The sequence below is a fragment of the Leptonychotes weddellii genome, chromosome 14 (assembly GCF_054177405.1).
Source record: "Leptonychotes weddellii isolate Sample4059 chromosome 14, ASM5417740v2, whole genome shotgun sequence".
Taxonomy (NCBI): Eukaryota; Metazoa; Chordata; class Mammalia; order Carnivora; family Phocidae; genus Leptonychotes; species Leptonychotes weddellii.
This window is the reverse complement of record NC_138382.1, coordinates 63,535,648-63,551,414: the sequence shown is the minus strand read 5'-3', so window position 1 is coordinate 63,551,414 and position 15,767 is coordinate 63,535,648. Positions and strand designations below refer to the sequence as shown.

Sequence of the window (15,767 nt, the reverse complement as noted above, 5' to 3'; positions counted from 1 at the left end):
CACTGTCCAGGCTGGAAAACTAAGGCCCAGAAGGAGGGTGGGATTCCTCACGGTCCTGCCACAAGTGATCGAGTGAGGACTTGAACCACAGTATCTCACACCCTGGTGTTCTCACAAAGACACAGCGCTGCCTGTGGTAATGCAAAGTCGGGGAACTGGGAAAAACGTTTCAGTTTATGGCAGCAACAACCATCATCACAATATACATTGAGCCCTCTTTCATGCATCAGGCACTGTAATTCATTACCTGATTGAACCCTTCCAACAACCCTTTGAGATAAGGTTTAATACTCCCATTCTACAGATCTAACTGCTGAGACTCAAAGAAGTTAACCAATTGGCACAGAAAGACACCAAGAGTAATAAGAGAAAGGATCTCTGAGTGGGCTTGTGGTCTCCAGAGCTCACGCTCCCCCCACACCCCCCCCACCCCCCCCACCCCCACCCCGTGATAACCTGTATCCTGTGCATCTTTTTCTCAGGGATTTTGCCACTTTAGAATTGTCTTCATCTTCACTGCCTAGACTTGACAGGGCTATAGGAGTTTTGGCAGCTTCAAATCAGAGCTGAACATCTTTATTTCTGCCACCCTGACAAAATGACCAGAAAGCACTTTGATAAGTTATTTCAAGAGTAGACCTAATCATTGTAGGTGGAGAGGACTATAGGACATGCTCTAGGTGTCCAAGGGGGGAGAAAATGTTTTCTTTAGGCACAGATTACTTTATCTTCCATTTCCATCAACTTCCTGGCAAAATGCAGATGGGAGTTACACAATAGAATTAATGCTAAAGAATGGGTTGAAATAGTTGTTTAATGCAGTGCTGTCCAGGAGAAATATAACGTGAGCCAGATATGTATTCTTAACTCTTCCAATAGTCACATTAAAGAAATGAAAAAGGAACAGGTGAAAATAGTTTTAATCAATTATTTTATTTAACTTAGTGTAACCAAATTATCCACTTTTCACCATGGGATCAACACAAAACTTATTAATGGATATTTTATATTCCTTTCTTTAAACTAAGTCTTTGAAATCCCGTATGTATTTGACATTTATAGCAAATCTCAATTCAGACTAACCACAATCCAATTGTTTAGTAGCCACATGTGTCTAGTGGCTACCATACATGAAAACGTATGATTCTCACCTTTCAAACTATTTGTTGTAATTGCCTTCTTCCCTGCTGTTAGGAAGGAGATAAAACATAGTAATACAACTGTATTTGGGTACAGAGAAAACGGAGTGAGCTTTGTTTCTTCTCCTTGGCTCCGTGGAGACTACACCAGTCACTCCTGCAAGCTGAGCCAACACACGATGTAGACTTCAAAGAGATGGAGTCATGTCAGCCCTGACCATGTCTTCCTCAGATTCACCCATCCCTGCAGCCTTCAGGATGGGGAGGGAAAAAGCTAGACGCACATGAGTGTTGTGGGGGTGAAGCCACATTATAAGCTGTACCGACAGAATTAGAAAGCCATTCCTATGCTGCCTCATTTCAATAATGGAAAATCAGAAAGTTCAGTCACGTAAACCCACATACCGACTTGAGTCAACCCAAAAAACTGCAAGAGAAGATCACAATGAAAACAACAGTAGGTCTGTAATGTCCTCACTTAACCCCGATACACCCCAGGGAAGCAGGCGATTGGTCCCACCTGACCAATGAAGAAACGGATCTCCAAAGCATCTAACTCCCTTTCCAAATGCAGCACAGCTACTGAGCCAGAATCAGAATTGAGTTCAGTTCAACAAATATTTCTTGTGTGAAACAATTACTCTCTTATGTGCCTGACCTTGGCGAGGTACAAGAGAAACTATGTAGCCCAGCATAATACATTCCACAAGGCAATGATTTGTAATCACGGGGGTCATGGGAATACTTGAAAATTCGATAAAAACTATGGATCCTCTCCCAGGAGGGGTTGGGGGGTGGGTGGAAAACACACACGCACACACACACAGCTACACATGTAAGTACACACTCTTTACATTTGAGAGGACAGGTTAAGAATTCGCATCTACTCTAATGGGATGTCAGTTGCCTCTGATTTCACACATGAAGCCACTAGTTTTCAAGCCAGATGGGAGCTGAGGGTGCCACCATCTTGCGGCTGCATTGGAATCTGCGTCGGGCAGGTGGTAACAGAGAAAGCAGCCGCTTAGGCTCAGGGGTCAGCCTCTGCACTCTCGTTGCAGGCCGCCTGGACACCAGGCCCTTCTGCAGCGGCCACGGGAACTTCAGCGCCGAAGGATGCGGCTGTGTGTGCGAACCCGGCTGGAAAGGCCCCAACTGCTCAGAGCCCGAATGTCCTGGCAACTGTCATCTGCGAGGCCAGTGCCTGGACGGGCAGTGTGTCTGCGACGAGGGCTTCACGGGGGAGGACTGCGGCCAGCTGGCCTGCCCCGGCGACTGCAACGACCAGGGCAAGTGCGTGAGCGGGGTCTGCGTGTGTTTCGAAGGCTACACGGGGGCCGACTGCAGCCGGGAGGTGTGCCCGGTGGCGTGCAGCGAGGAGCACGGCAGGTGCGTGGACGGCCGCTGCGTGTGCCAGGACGGCTTCGCGGGCGACGACTGCGCCGAGCCGCTGTGCCTCAACAACTGCCACGGCCGCGGGCGGTGCGTGGAGAACGAGTGTGTGTGCGACGCCGGCTTCACGGGCGAGGACTGCGGCGAGCTCATCTGCCCCAACGACTGCTTCGACCGCGGCCGCTGCGTCAACGGCACCTGCTACTGCGAGCAGGGCTTCACGGGCGAGGACTGCGGCGAGCTCAGCTGCCCGAACGCCTGCTCGGGCCACGGCCGCTGCCAGCAGGGCCAGTGTGTGTGCGAGGCGGCCTTCGCCGGTCCCGACTGCAGCGAGAAGAGGTGTCCCGCCGACTGCCACCAGCACGGCCGCTGCACGGACGGGCGGTGTGAGTGCGACGCCGGCTTCGCGGGAACCGACTGCGGCGAGCTCCAGTGTCCCAGCGGCTGCAGCGGCCACGGCCACTGCGTCAACGGGCAGTGCGTGTGCGACGAGGGCCGCACCGGGGAGGACTGCGGCCAGCTGCGGTGCCCCAACGATTGTCACAGCCGGGGCCGCTGCGTCCAGGGCAAGTGCGCGTGCGAGCCGGGCTTCCAGGGCTACGACTGCAGTGACATGAGCTGCCCCAGCGACTGCCACCAGCACGGCCGCTGCGTGAACGGCATGTGCGTCTGTGACGACGGCTACACCGGGGAGGACTGCCGGGACCTGCGCTGCCCCGGGGACTGCAGCAGCCGCGGCCGCTGCGCGGACGGCCGGTGCGAGTGTGAGCACGGCTTCACCGGCCCCGACTGCGCGGAACTCGCGTGCCCCGACGACTGCCATGGCCAAGGCCGCTGTGTGAACGGGCAGTGCGTGTGCCACGAGGGCTTCATGGGCGCCACGTGCAAGGAGCGGAGGTGTCCCGGCGACTGTCACGGTCGGGGCCGCTGCGAGGATGGGCAGTGCGTCTGCCAGGAGGGCTTCGCGGGCCCCGACTGCAGGCGGCGCTCCTGCCCCAACGGCTGCAGCGGCTGGGGCCAGTGCGTGGAGGGCCGCTGCATCTGCAGCGAGGGCCACGCCGGGGACGACTGCTCCGACGGTGAGTCCACTGACCATTGGTTCAGGAGCGGGCCCTGGTGCGGGTTGGAGAGCTAGGTGTCCTATTACCCCTGCCCACGTGCGCCGCGCACGCACACACCTTAGCAGGGGCCCTTGGTTATTCACCTGTCACAGGGCTACCTGTTGAAGGCTCGGAGGCTCAGGGGGGGGTCATAGAATTGTCCCAGGAACACTTAGCTCGTACATTCTAGAGCTGTTATTGAGTCTACCCATCTGGTTACCGAGTGTAACACCCAGTGACACCCGTGGTGAGGTAGATGAAATGAAGACAGCCTTTTTGCTAAATATGAGCCCTCTCAATCTCCTCCCCACTGACACGGAACCAAAAATAACCTAAATCTCTCTATTTGGAGGGAAGCAAAAATTCAGCTCAATTGAATGGACAGTGAGATTACCTAAAACAAACTGTTTTACATGCACACTCAGAGAGTAAATGCTAATTAATCACTTACGAGGTGGACCCATCTCTTAACTCATTATTCGTAACTGTCTTCGATCCCGAGGATTATGAGCTCCTTCAAGGAGCGCTAATCTGACAGCACAAGGCACAGTATACAGTAAGTGCTCAATAAACATGGATTGAGTGAAAATACAACAAAGAACGATAATGCTCATGTTCACTGAGGGTCTTCTTTGTACTCCTCTCATCCATCCAGACTTATACCTGTTGTAATAGAGAATTTCTGCCCCGATTGAAGGTATCACTGATATGAATAAATAATGTGTTCCAACCAGGGAAGCCTGGTTGGAAAGAACACCAGGCTGGCAGGGAGGAGGTGTGAGTCCCAAATTTGATGAGATAAACAAAGTTGGGCCAGTCCCTCTGCCCCTCTCACATCTAGAAAATGAAAGAATGGGACCAAATGAGCCCCAGATACCTTTCCAGCACTAACGATGTATGACCTCAAGTTCAGAGCACGGAGCCAAGTTCAGGCTTCCTGTGCCCATGCAAATGGCCTGAATCTGAACTAAGGTCCAGGGAGTAGAGAAGTCGGAGGGGTCAGGTCACAAAGAAGCCTGACGGCCACACTGCAGACTCAGCACTTTAGCCTGAAGGTCACCAAAGGTTTTCAAGTTGGATCATAGCAGAAGGTCCTTGATGAGTTTTTCATTTTAGGAAATGGAAGCTGGATTTTAGGGCTCTGTGACTGGTAATGGAGGGGACAAGTGAAGGGAAGCAGCCTAGAGAGAGAATTTATAGAGGACCTTACTGACACCACCTGACCCAAGCTGTCCTTTCGTCCTCCTGCCAGTGTCCCCTCCCAAAGACCTCATCGTGACAGAAGTGACGGAAGAGACCGTAAACCTGGCCTGGGACAACGAGATGCGGGTCACGGAGTACCTGGTCATGTACACACCCACCCACGAGGACGGCCTGGAAATGCAGTTCCGCGTGCCTGGGGACCAGACGTCCACCACCATCCGGGAGCTGGAGCCTGGGGTGGAGTACTTTATCCGCGTCTTTGCCATCCTGGAAAACAAGAAGAGCATTCCCGTCAGCGCCAGGGTGGCCACGTGTGAGTGCCCAGAACCCATCCCCACCCCCGCAGCCTCTACTGCCCTTGGCTTGCCCAGTGCATGACCTGCCCCCACGGGTCACTGCCTCACCTTTGCCCCCATAGCTGCATAGCTGTCCTTTCATCGTTGCACCAATTAAGACCCCGGGATCCAGTTAAGCCCACTGAATTTTTTTAAAAGAAACCCCTCATCTAGTAATTCATTTAACCCACCGTAACTCTGAGATAGGGACAATTATTAACCCATTTTACAGATGAGAAAACTGAGACTAAATGGTCAGCAGCTCCTCCCAAATCAGACTCAATAAGTTGTGGAGATGAGATTTTAACCCTGGAAGTCTGGTTGCAGGTTTATGCTCTTACCCATTCTATTCTACTATTTCCTTTCTATGGAGCTCATTGTCCACATATTAAAAAAAAAAAGTAGAAACATTAGGGTTCAAGTTATTCCTTTAAGAATCCAACAACAGTGGGGTGCCTGGGTGGCTCAGATGGTTAAGCGTCTGCCTTCGGCTCAGGTCATGATCCCGGCGTCCTGGGATCGAGTCCCGCATCGGGCTCCCTGCTCCTTGGGAGCCTGCTTCTCCCTCTGCCTCTCTCTCTCTCTCTGTCTCTCATGAATAAATAAATAAAATCTTTAAAAAAAAAAAAAAAAGAATCCAACAACAGTATAATTCCCTTCATACCTAAAAAGCAAGTTGTGGCTAGAAATTGGTCCTTATTTTTGCTTAGCAAATATAACATTGGCTGCCATGTATTTTTTTTTTTAAGATTTTATTTATTTATTTGACAGAGACATAGAGAGCACAGATAGGCAGAGCGGCAGGCAGAGGGAGAGGGAGAAGCAGGCTCTCTGCGGACCAGGGAGCCAGATGCAGGGCCCAATCCCTGGGATCATGACCTGAGCCGAAGGCAGCCGCTTAACCGACTGAGCCACCCAGGTGCCCCTGGCTGCCACGTATTGAAATGCGCAATGCGCCAGGAACCGTGCCCAGCGGTCGACATGCAACATATCACTCAGTCCTCAAAACATTCCCAGGAACAGGCGTACTTACCTCTTCCTCCCGAGTGAAGAAGCTGAGGCTTGGGGCACTTTGTGCAACTTGCCCATGCACACAAAACTTGTAATGTGGAGCTTGGATTTGAGCCCAAGGTCCATCTGATTCCAAACCCTGGGTTCATATGGCTTCACCAGATGAAATTGCCAGGATTTAATCGTATGGTGGGTCCTAATGCTAATTGTCACACTGCCTCGCAGTAAACAGCATCCCACAAGTAGTCGGAAATAGAATCCAGCTCTGATGGGGGTGGGGCACCCACCGGTGGGGTTTAGGGGAATCACCGCTGTGTCCACCGCCCCCCCCAACATGCAGCCATCCTTTCCTCTGCTCTTCCTGACAGACTTGCCTGCACCTGAAGGCCTAAAGTTCAAGTCTATCAAGGAGACATCTGTGGAAGTGGAATGGGATCCTCTGGACATCGCTTTTGAAACGTGGGAGATCATCTTCCGGAATATGGTAAGGAGCACAGAGGAGCGGGCATGTTTGACCTCAAGGATCTAAATGACGGTCCGAGGGCTCTACAGACTTTTATATCAACTTTATTTCCTTAGCTTCTGGTGGGGAACAGGACTGTGGTTAGTTAGCCCCGACATGTTTGCATATATATTCTAAGTGATTTTAATAAGTCCGTAAGCATAGCCCTTAGGGCTGTGAGCTCAAATAGATGCTGAGCCGTCCCCTTGTTCCTCATAGTCTGGCAAATCTCTATTCAGAAGAGAACAAATGAGCTCTGTCTCCAGATGCCTCCAGGCATATCTGAGATGGAGTATCCCTTCTATCTGGGCCTTAGAGCTTATAAGAGGCAGGGAATTAGGTTCCGAGCCCAGGCACTGTCACTAACTAGCTGGGTGCCAATGGGGCAGGCACCCAACCTCTCTGATGCTCGCTTCTTGGTCTATCAAAGGAAGGATTGAATCTGTGGCTCTAGACTGCTTTGGCTCTCACATTCTGGCCCTTGACTTGAGTGTCCAAGGAGTGAATAGAGAGGTTTAAAGAGGGAGAAGCCAACTCAAGAAATGTCAGCAAGACTAAATGGTCAGCAGCTCCTCCCAAATCAGACTCAATAAGTTGTGGAGTCCTCTGTGCGTCCTCAGCACCTGCCATGCTGATCTGCCGCCAAGGGAGAGCTTAGCGAAGGAGTGGATGCAGAAGGAGCGAGCCACAGAGAAGAAGAGGCTGGAACCTCCTTTAGGTCTTACCAAGGTGCTCCTATCTTTCAGAATAAAGAAGATGAGGGAGAGATCACCAAAAGCCTGAGGAGGCCAGAGACCACATACCGGCAGACTGGCCTTGCTCCTGGGCAAGAATATGAGATCTCGCTGCACATTGTGAAAAACAATACCCGCGGTCCGGGCCTGAAGAGGGTGACCACCACCCGTGAGTATCACCTTCAATAGCACGGACCCTCTGATAAAGCTGAGTGTACCCCATAGCGCCTCTGCTTGAAGATATTTCCTCTTCTATCGCTTCTGCATCAACTAGATTTTGCTACGTAAAAAACAAGCCCCAAACTTAGTGGCTTAAAACTATAGTTCTGCACATTGGTGATTTGGGGTTGGGCTCAGCTGGGCAGTTCTGTTTTTGAGTGGGCTCGCTGATGCATCTGTGTGGGCTGGGGGCTGGCTGGCCTCAGGTGGCCTCAGTATGCTAACCTGGGCCTGATCACACGGCAGCTGAGCACTGTATCACTCTGTCAAAGCACATCTCAAGGCCAGTCCAGATTTAAGGGGTGGGGAAACAGATCCAGCCCTTGATGAAAGGAGCCTCAAAGTAAAATCTCAAAGGGGCACAGATACAGGAAGATCAATAAGAGAGACCATTATAAATAACCTACCACATCATCTAATCTGATACACCAGTCTTGTGAAAGAGGTTGGGAAAATACTATTGTTATTACTTTTCCAAGAGTAAAAACTGAGGCTTAGGGAAGTGAAATCAGTTTAACAAACATCACGTGGTGAACACTTGGGCCTCCACAGGGCCACAATTATCAGCGAGGATCCAGTTTTATAACTTTCACCCCCTTTACCACTAGCATTGACGAGGAACTGGTCTCTGCAGAATGTTCATCCTGTATCTCCAATAGGAACATAAATGTCATTCAATAATAAAGATGTCAGAACTTCTTGGGGGTAGAATAGAATTTGGCACTACTGGATCCTTTGGTGAGGGGGACAAAGAAAATCTGGATTTGGAGTTGTTCTACCAAGAAGCAAAATTTTAAACATCAATAAATAAATAAATAAAATTATTTTGCATTGCCATTTGGGAAAACCTTTTTATCTTCTTCAAGATAGCATCTGTGCCAACTGTTTAAGGAATTGATTCTTTTTGGCAGGAGATTGTTGGAAAAGTTAAATCTGTTGACTAATGACAAGAAAGAACATCTTGCATTTAAATATTTGCACATTTTGCCTAGCTCAGAGCCAACTCCTAGATTGTCTCCCCTATAGGCAAGTGTTTTCCATCATTCTGACACCATCCCTCTGTGGTAGGTAGAGAGCAGGTATCGACAGGAAAAAATCATTAGATCACCAGAAAGGCATAGAAAAGATCCAGCAAATGCTTACCTGCTATAGAGAAGGCACACCAAAACTACAAAATAAAATTTATCTACCCCTTGCTTTTTAATCTAATTCTGGGCATTAGCTGCTTTATTCTTCTTGCAGGACAAACATCCCAACACCTAAAGTTCCCTAATCACATAAATATCAACACTGAGAGGCAGACATTTACGTGTTCATTTTGCTGATAGCCGAACTTTATCCAGGTTTAAAGGACCTTAAAGTTTGGGTGAGAAAGCATTTTTGGCTCCTTCCCACTGGTATCTGTCTCTATCAGGCTGTATTACCAACCATTTCTGGCACCTGGATGCTTTTGAGAGGCGTTCACATTTACTGGAGCAGGAGTATGGGCTTTGAACCCAAACAGACCTGAGTGTGAATTCCAGCTTCACCGCTCACCATCACCTTGTGAAGTTCTACTTCTCTAAGCCTATGACCTACTATCAGGAACATGGGTTTATAGTGTCCTTGCCGGGTTGTCATGAGAGTTAAGACATGCATGACAGAGCACTGTGCTTGGCATGTTAGGAAGTCATGGCAGCACTTGCCTCCTCTATTCAAGGGTCCCAAATCTGGGGAGGGGGAAGAATCAGTGAGCTTGACTCAATCCCAACTTCTTAGGAAAGAGCTGCTAAGGACAGTAGCAGGTGTGGTTTGGGTGCTTGCTGGCACCTGTAAGAACACGGGACAGGCAGCTGCACTGTTGAACTCTAGCTTTGTTTTCATTGTGAATTCTATGTGTTCATTGTCCGTCAGCTGAGAATGATGGGTTAACACTTAGAATTCAAAGAAAAGACTCTGCAGGTTTCTCATAGTCAGATAGGACTTATTCCTCCTTCCCGTTCCGTATATAACACTGAAGTTCCTTTCATTTGATATTGTCTCCTCAACCAAAGCTGAAAACACAAACTTAGCTATTTTTAAATTGAAGAAATAAACATTGGCTAAATGCCTTAATATCTTAATTTTAGGCATTTGCCAAATTCTTGGTCTGTTTTAATGTTGGCATTAAAATTGTTTTTATAATTAGAAAAAAAGAATTCAGACATAAATGACAAAGTCTGACGCTCTGCTGGAGATTAAAAGGGGTCAAAGACCCACTCTAAATAAATGAATTGAGACCTTATCTAAGTTGAATAACACAAACTGTAGAGAAATATATTACAGAACAGTGAAGAAAGTGCAAGGATTCTCTTATTTTTAATTGTGCTAAGACCACTTAGAATGAATTCTATCTACTCTTTCAATGAGTATGATTACCTACAGGCACTGTGTTGTCCAACACATCTCTAGAACTTACTCATCTTACATAAACTGAAACTTTATACTTGTTGGGGAGGGTGTATGTGTTCACCTGATTATAACAAGGGTCAAAGAGGACTCTCATTAGGAAGTGATATGTAAGTGGGGTTTTGAGGGATGAATAGGAGATTTTTTTAGAGGGGGAGGGGCAATCTCTGGAAGAAGACACAAAGGAAGAGCTAGTGCAGGGGCCAAGAGGTGAGAAATAGCATGCCATGCTTCCTGTCACAAAACAACAACACAACACACACGCACAACACGACAACACAAGGGGCGTGGGTGGGGCAGGAGGAGGACTGAGATGAAGGCACAAAGATGGCAAGGCTTGGGACAAGCTATGACTTTCTTCCTGAATTCTTGCCTCACAAGTAACTCTCTATACCTGGCCAAGCCAGGGGTGGCCTCACTTTTGGGCTCCATAATTCTGATGGAAAAGTTATCCATCCAGGGAGTTTTGCCTAATAAAAAGCCAGAGAGCCTAAACCAATATTTTTTATTTTTTATTTTTTATTTAAATTCAGTTAGCCAACTTATAGTACCTCATTAGTTTCAGATGTAAATCAATGTTTTTTAAATGAAAAAGGCCCTAAGCATGTTTCATGAGAACTGTAGTGATAATAATAACAGGGCAATGACCATTTATCATGTAACTGCCACGCTCCAGGCTCTGCGCTAGGTGCTTTGCAAGCATTCTCCTTTCATGTTCGAAAAAACAACAAACCCTGCAAGGTAGTTGTCATCATCCCTGTCTAGAGCTTGTCAGATGGGAAATGGAGACACAGAGAGACAAAAGAAGGTCAGATGGTTAGTAGACACTGAACTATCCACACCTGGAACTGGATGGCTGTAAGCCCCTGTCTGCTCAGCCCCTGGCCCCAGCCCCAATCTCTGAAACCACTCTGCCGTCTGCCCGTCACAGGCTTGGACGCCCCGAGCCAGATGGAGGTGAAAGATGTCACGGACACCACGGCCCTGATCACTTGGTTCAAGCCCCTGGCCGAGATTGATGGCATTGAGCTTTCCTATGGAATCAAAGACGTGCCTGGCGACTGCACTACCATCGATCTCACACACGATGAGAACCAGTACTCCATTGGGAACCTGAAGCCAGACACCGAGTATGAGGTGTCCCTCATCTCCCGCAGGGGTGACATGTCCAGCAACCCAGCCAAGGAGACCTTCACAACAGGTAATGGGCCTTCCCCTGTGAACAGCCAGGAAAGATTGGCTGTGAGGCTTCCATCCCACTCCGAGCTGCCTGGTATCTTCCAGGCTCCTTTGACAGTAGGAAAGTAGAAAGGGAAATTTCATTCCTTTCAATGTTTATTTAAAAATATTGTAGCAATTGATTAACTTTTTAAAGAAAACTATATCCAAATAAGCTTCTAAAAAAAAACCAAAAACATAAGGTGCTGGTCTGATAATCTCAGACAAAAAAAGTTCTGATTAAAATAAGATTCAAATAAATATTTTCATGATAAAATACAGTTTATGGAAAGCATGGATGACAAAGATGCCCATAACCTCTTAGCCTGTGGCATTCTTTTTTTTTTTTTTTTTAAGATTTTATTTATTTGAGAGAGAGTGCAAGCGAGGGTAGGGGCAGAGGGAGAGGGAGAGAGAGAACCCTCAAGCTGACTCCCTGCTGAGCTCAGAGCCCAACATGGGGCTCCATCCCAGGACCCTGAGGTCATGACCTGAACTGAAAACAGATGCTTAACTGACTGAGCCACCCAGGCGCCCCTGTGGCATTCTCTTAAAAGTCCCAAAGTGTCCATCAATCTTTGAGTCAATGAATATTTTTTCAGAGCACATTATGAAGCACCGTATGAATTATTAGAAATACAGTGATGGGCACAGCAGACCAGTTCTTACACTCACAGACCTTATTTGTAAGTTTCTGTGTAGTTTTTTTAAGCATAAAATCTGAGGAGCGTGTGAATGACTAAAATAGCACACATATTAATAATGGGGAAAGGAAAAAAAATGAAATAAAATAAAATAAGACAAAATAATGGGGAAAGGTGCCCGATATGCACTATTTATTTAGATCTGTGCATCAGGTATTGAGATGGGTTGGGGGGAGATGTCATTTTTCTCCAATGGCAGGTGCCTTTCGTGTCTCAGCTTAGAATTGTCTGACTCCCAGGCTCCTAGCACCTGGTGTTTTCGATGCACATGTCCCATCCTCTTCCAAACAGGCCTGGATGCTCCTAGGAATCTCCGTCGCATCTCCCAGACAGACAACAGCATTACCCTGGAATGGAAGAACGGCAAGGCGGCCGTTGACAGTTACAGAATTAAGTATGCACCCATCTCCGGAGGTGCCCATGCTGAGGTCGAAGTCCCAAGGAGCCAGCAAGCCACCACCAAAACCACGCTCACAGGTAAGCTCTGCATCCCAGACCCAGCCCGCCCACGGGGGGGTGTGTCCCCATTTTGCAGCCATCCACGTAGAGAAAAAGTGCAGTTCCCAGCAATTCTCACTTGGACTTCAGCAAGGCAGTCTGTACAACATACCAGACACTGAGAAATCATAGCCTCCAGCGACAGGCAGCTCAGGGCTATTTTGATGATCCTCTGAACGTCTTCTCAGTTTGGGGCTAAATATCCACCTGCACATTTTCCCTTAGGTCTGAGGCCAGGAACTGAATATGGGATCGGAGTGTCTGCTGTGAAGGCAGACAAGGAGAGCGATCCAGCCACCATCAACGCGGCCACAGGTGAGATACCCCTGGATCCCCACCACCGCTGGGTTGGCGCTGACAGAGTGCTGGGGCCCAGGAGGCAGAAAACCTATTTTGAAAGAAACAGTAGATGCACAGAGAAGAAAGGGGCCTCTAGGATCATCTAGCCCAGATGTCTAATTCAAAAGTAACATAAGCACGCCACATCTAAATGATCCTTAAGGGGAATGAGATTTTTTTTTAAGAGAAATTGGAACCAGATTTTATAAGAAATCTGTAAACTTAAGTTGGTGATCAGTTCCATTTCATATATATATATATATATGTATAAACCTTGGACTAATCAAAACACATCTGGGAGGTTTTCTTTTAGAAAACACCTGACGTTTATAGTGTAGTTTTGTCCTACAGAGGATAAGTAGCAGAAACATAGTTTCAGACAGACTTTGCTCTTACCCATGAAGCTCCAGTCTCTGGATGAGAGTGATGAGGAGCCGTATGATTTGAAGCCATTGATTCTTTCCTCAAGTTTCCCCCCATCCCTGGAAAATGTGTTAAAGAAAAGAAAACTCTTCCCTCTATTTCTCCACTAATCTCCTCCTTACTTTCCCCAGGCACCATGAAGAAAAGGGGTCTGGTGTGCAAAGAGGATGTAGATCATGCCTCATGGGTCCTCATTATGCAGGACCCAATGCTGAGCACTTGCACACACACACTTTTTTTTTTTTAAGATTTTATTTATTTATTTGACAGAGATCACAAGTAGGCAGAGCGGCAGGCAGAGGGAGAAGGAGAAGCAGACTCCCAATGAGCAGGAAGCCTAATGCAGGCATGATCCCAGGACCCTGAGATCATGACCTGAGCCAAAGGCAGATGCTTAACCGACGGAGCCACCCAGGTGCCCCACACACACCCTTTTTTATCTTTTTATTTTGAGGTAATTGTCAATTCACATGCTGTTGTGAGAAATAATACAGAGAGATCCCCCTAAACCCTTTGCCCAGTTTCCTCCAGTGGTTAATAACTGTGTAACCATTGAACAATATCACAACCAGGAAACTGACATTGATACAATCTATCAACTTTATGCACATTTCACCAGTGGTACATGCAACTCATTTTTGTATGTGTGTGTATTTAGTCCTACGCCGTTTTTTCCCAAGCAGCTTTTTTCACCCACTGGTACAGTTAAGACACAGAATACTTCCATCACTAAGGTCGCTTTTGTCCCTTTTTTTTTATAGCCACGGGCACTTCCCTCCCTCCCCCTCTCCCTAACCCTGGGCAATCCCTAATCTTCATCTCTGTAATGTTGTTATTTCAAGAATGCTGTATCTAAGGAATCATACAGAGAAGGCAGCCTGCAGAGATAGGATTTTTCACTCAGTGTAATTCTCTTGAGGTCTACTCAGATTGTTTCTGTGTCAACAGTCGGTTCTTTTTAGATGCTTTTAATTGGGTAGTATTTCATGGTATGGATATATACCACTATATTCTTTTTAATCTTCCAAAACTCCCATGCGGCACTGTCCCACGGCATCTTAGAGAGGTGAAAACAGACCCAGACGGGAAAGTCACCTGCAGTCACACAGCCCCTGTAGGGCAGAGCTGGAATGCTAGCCCAGAGCTGCCTATCAGCCCCAAAAGCAGCCCTGCCTCCCAGCCCGAGGCCCGTTCAACTCTCTGCTTTCCTCCCAGACATGGACGCACCCAAGGACCTGCGGGTTTCTGAAACCACGGAGACCAACCTGACCCTGCTCTGGAGGAGGCCTTCGGCCAAGTTTGACCATTACCGCCTCAACTACAGCCTGCCCTCGGGCCAGCCGGTGGAAGTGAAGCTTCCGAGAGACACCACCTCCTATGTCTTGAGAGGCCTGGAACCCGGGACGGAATACAGCATCCTCCTCACCGTGGAGAAGGGAAGGCACAAGAGCAAACCCGCACGAGTAAAGGCATCCACAGGTGAGGTCAGCCTCTGAGCTCCCTCCAGACTCTGTTGATTCTGAGGTTTGCAGACCCCCCCGTAAGTCAGGCTGTCTCCATAAGGGAAAACCAGGTGGGAATACGCACAACTTTCTCTGCATAGCACTTTGAAGGAGCTACTTACTTCTCTTTTCCTCTGTCAGCTGATTCAGCAAAGTCTTTTTGTTGGGAAATCACTGGCGTTTTTAAAATATTTCTTCCTAGGAGAACTTAAAGCATCAGGGTTTGCATTTGTCTTTGGTTCTTTTTTTTAATTAATTTTGTGCATTTTACAGAGTCTTTTAAATGGTTTATTTTTTGTCCTCTCTCTTTAGCCTAACAATTAATTTACTTTTTTTTTTTTCCAAGATTACCAAGATGTTGGTAATAATTCTTTGGTTATTTCCTACTAAATGTTTTTTAAGTTTATTTATCATTATTATTATTATTATTTTAGTAATCTCTACACCTAATATGGGGCTTGAGTTCTCATGACCTCAAGATCAAGAGTCACGTGTTCCACCGACTGAGCCAGCCAGGCACCCATCCCACTAAATGTTTTTATTCCAGGTCTTTTGCTTCCCTCTAAGGTTACCTGAAAAGTTGCATATGATCCTTTGAGCCTTGCACAGCGCCCTCCTCATTTTCTCTTTTCTCCTAGACTTTAAGAGGCGAACGTGGTTTTTCCATGACAGCTAAATCCTGATCTCCGGTGTTCCTTCTAGCCCAAATATCCTGTTCCTCATACCTGCTGCCACAGTTCCTCAGTGGCTAAGTTGAAAAAATAATTTAAAAAAAAAATCCATTCTTCCGATATGAAAAATATGTGCATAGAATTGTGGCCCCAAACTATTCAAGAGGTATCGGTGAAAAATGTTACTTCTTCAGGGCTTGACAAGTAATAGTCCTTAGTCTCAATTTAATTAGTCTTTATTGAGAACCCACTGACTACATAGTGTGCTGGTATTTGAGGGGAAAGTGGGTCACGTACTTAGCATTGTTATTTTCACTCACGTGCTCCTGCTCACTGTCCGTGGGGAAGAC

At 47.4% G+C, this 15,767-nt stretch overlaps 1 protein-coding gene across 11 annotated transcripts in view; it reads left to right on the top strand.

The window, feature by feature from the left end:
- TNC (tenascin C) overlaps positions 1-15,767 on the top strand; it is a 91,299-nt gene that overhangs the window by 27,936 nt on the left and 47,596 nt on the right. For all 11 annotated transcript variants that reach the window (XM_081803457.1, XM_081803463.1, XM_081803458.1 and 8 more), the window contains exons 3-10: positions 2,201-3,610; positions 4,884-5,147; positions 6,549-6,664; positions 7,429-7,585; positions 10,994-11,263; positions 12,276-12,461; positions 12,708-12,797; positions 14,460-14,723. In XM_081803457.1, coding sequence (XP_081659583.1) covers positions 2,201-3,610; positions 4,884-5,147; positions 6,549-6,664; positions 7,429-7,585; positions 10,994-11,263; positions 12,276-12,461; positions 12,708-12,797; positions 14,460-14,723 — 2,757 coding nt within the window. The remainder of the gene's footprint in view (positions 1-2,200; positions 3,611-4,883; positions 5,148-6,548; positions 6,665-7,428; positions 7,586-10,993; positions 11,264-12,275; positions 12,462-12,707; positions 12,798-14,459; positions 14,724-15,767) is intronic.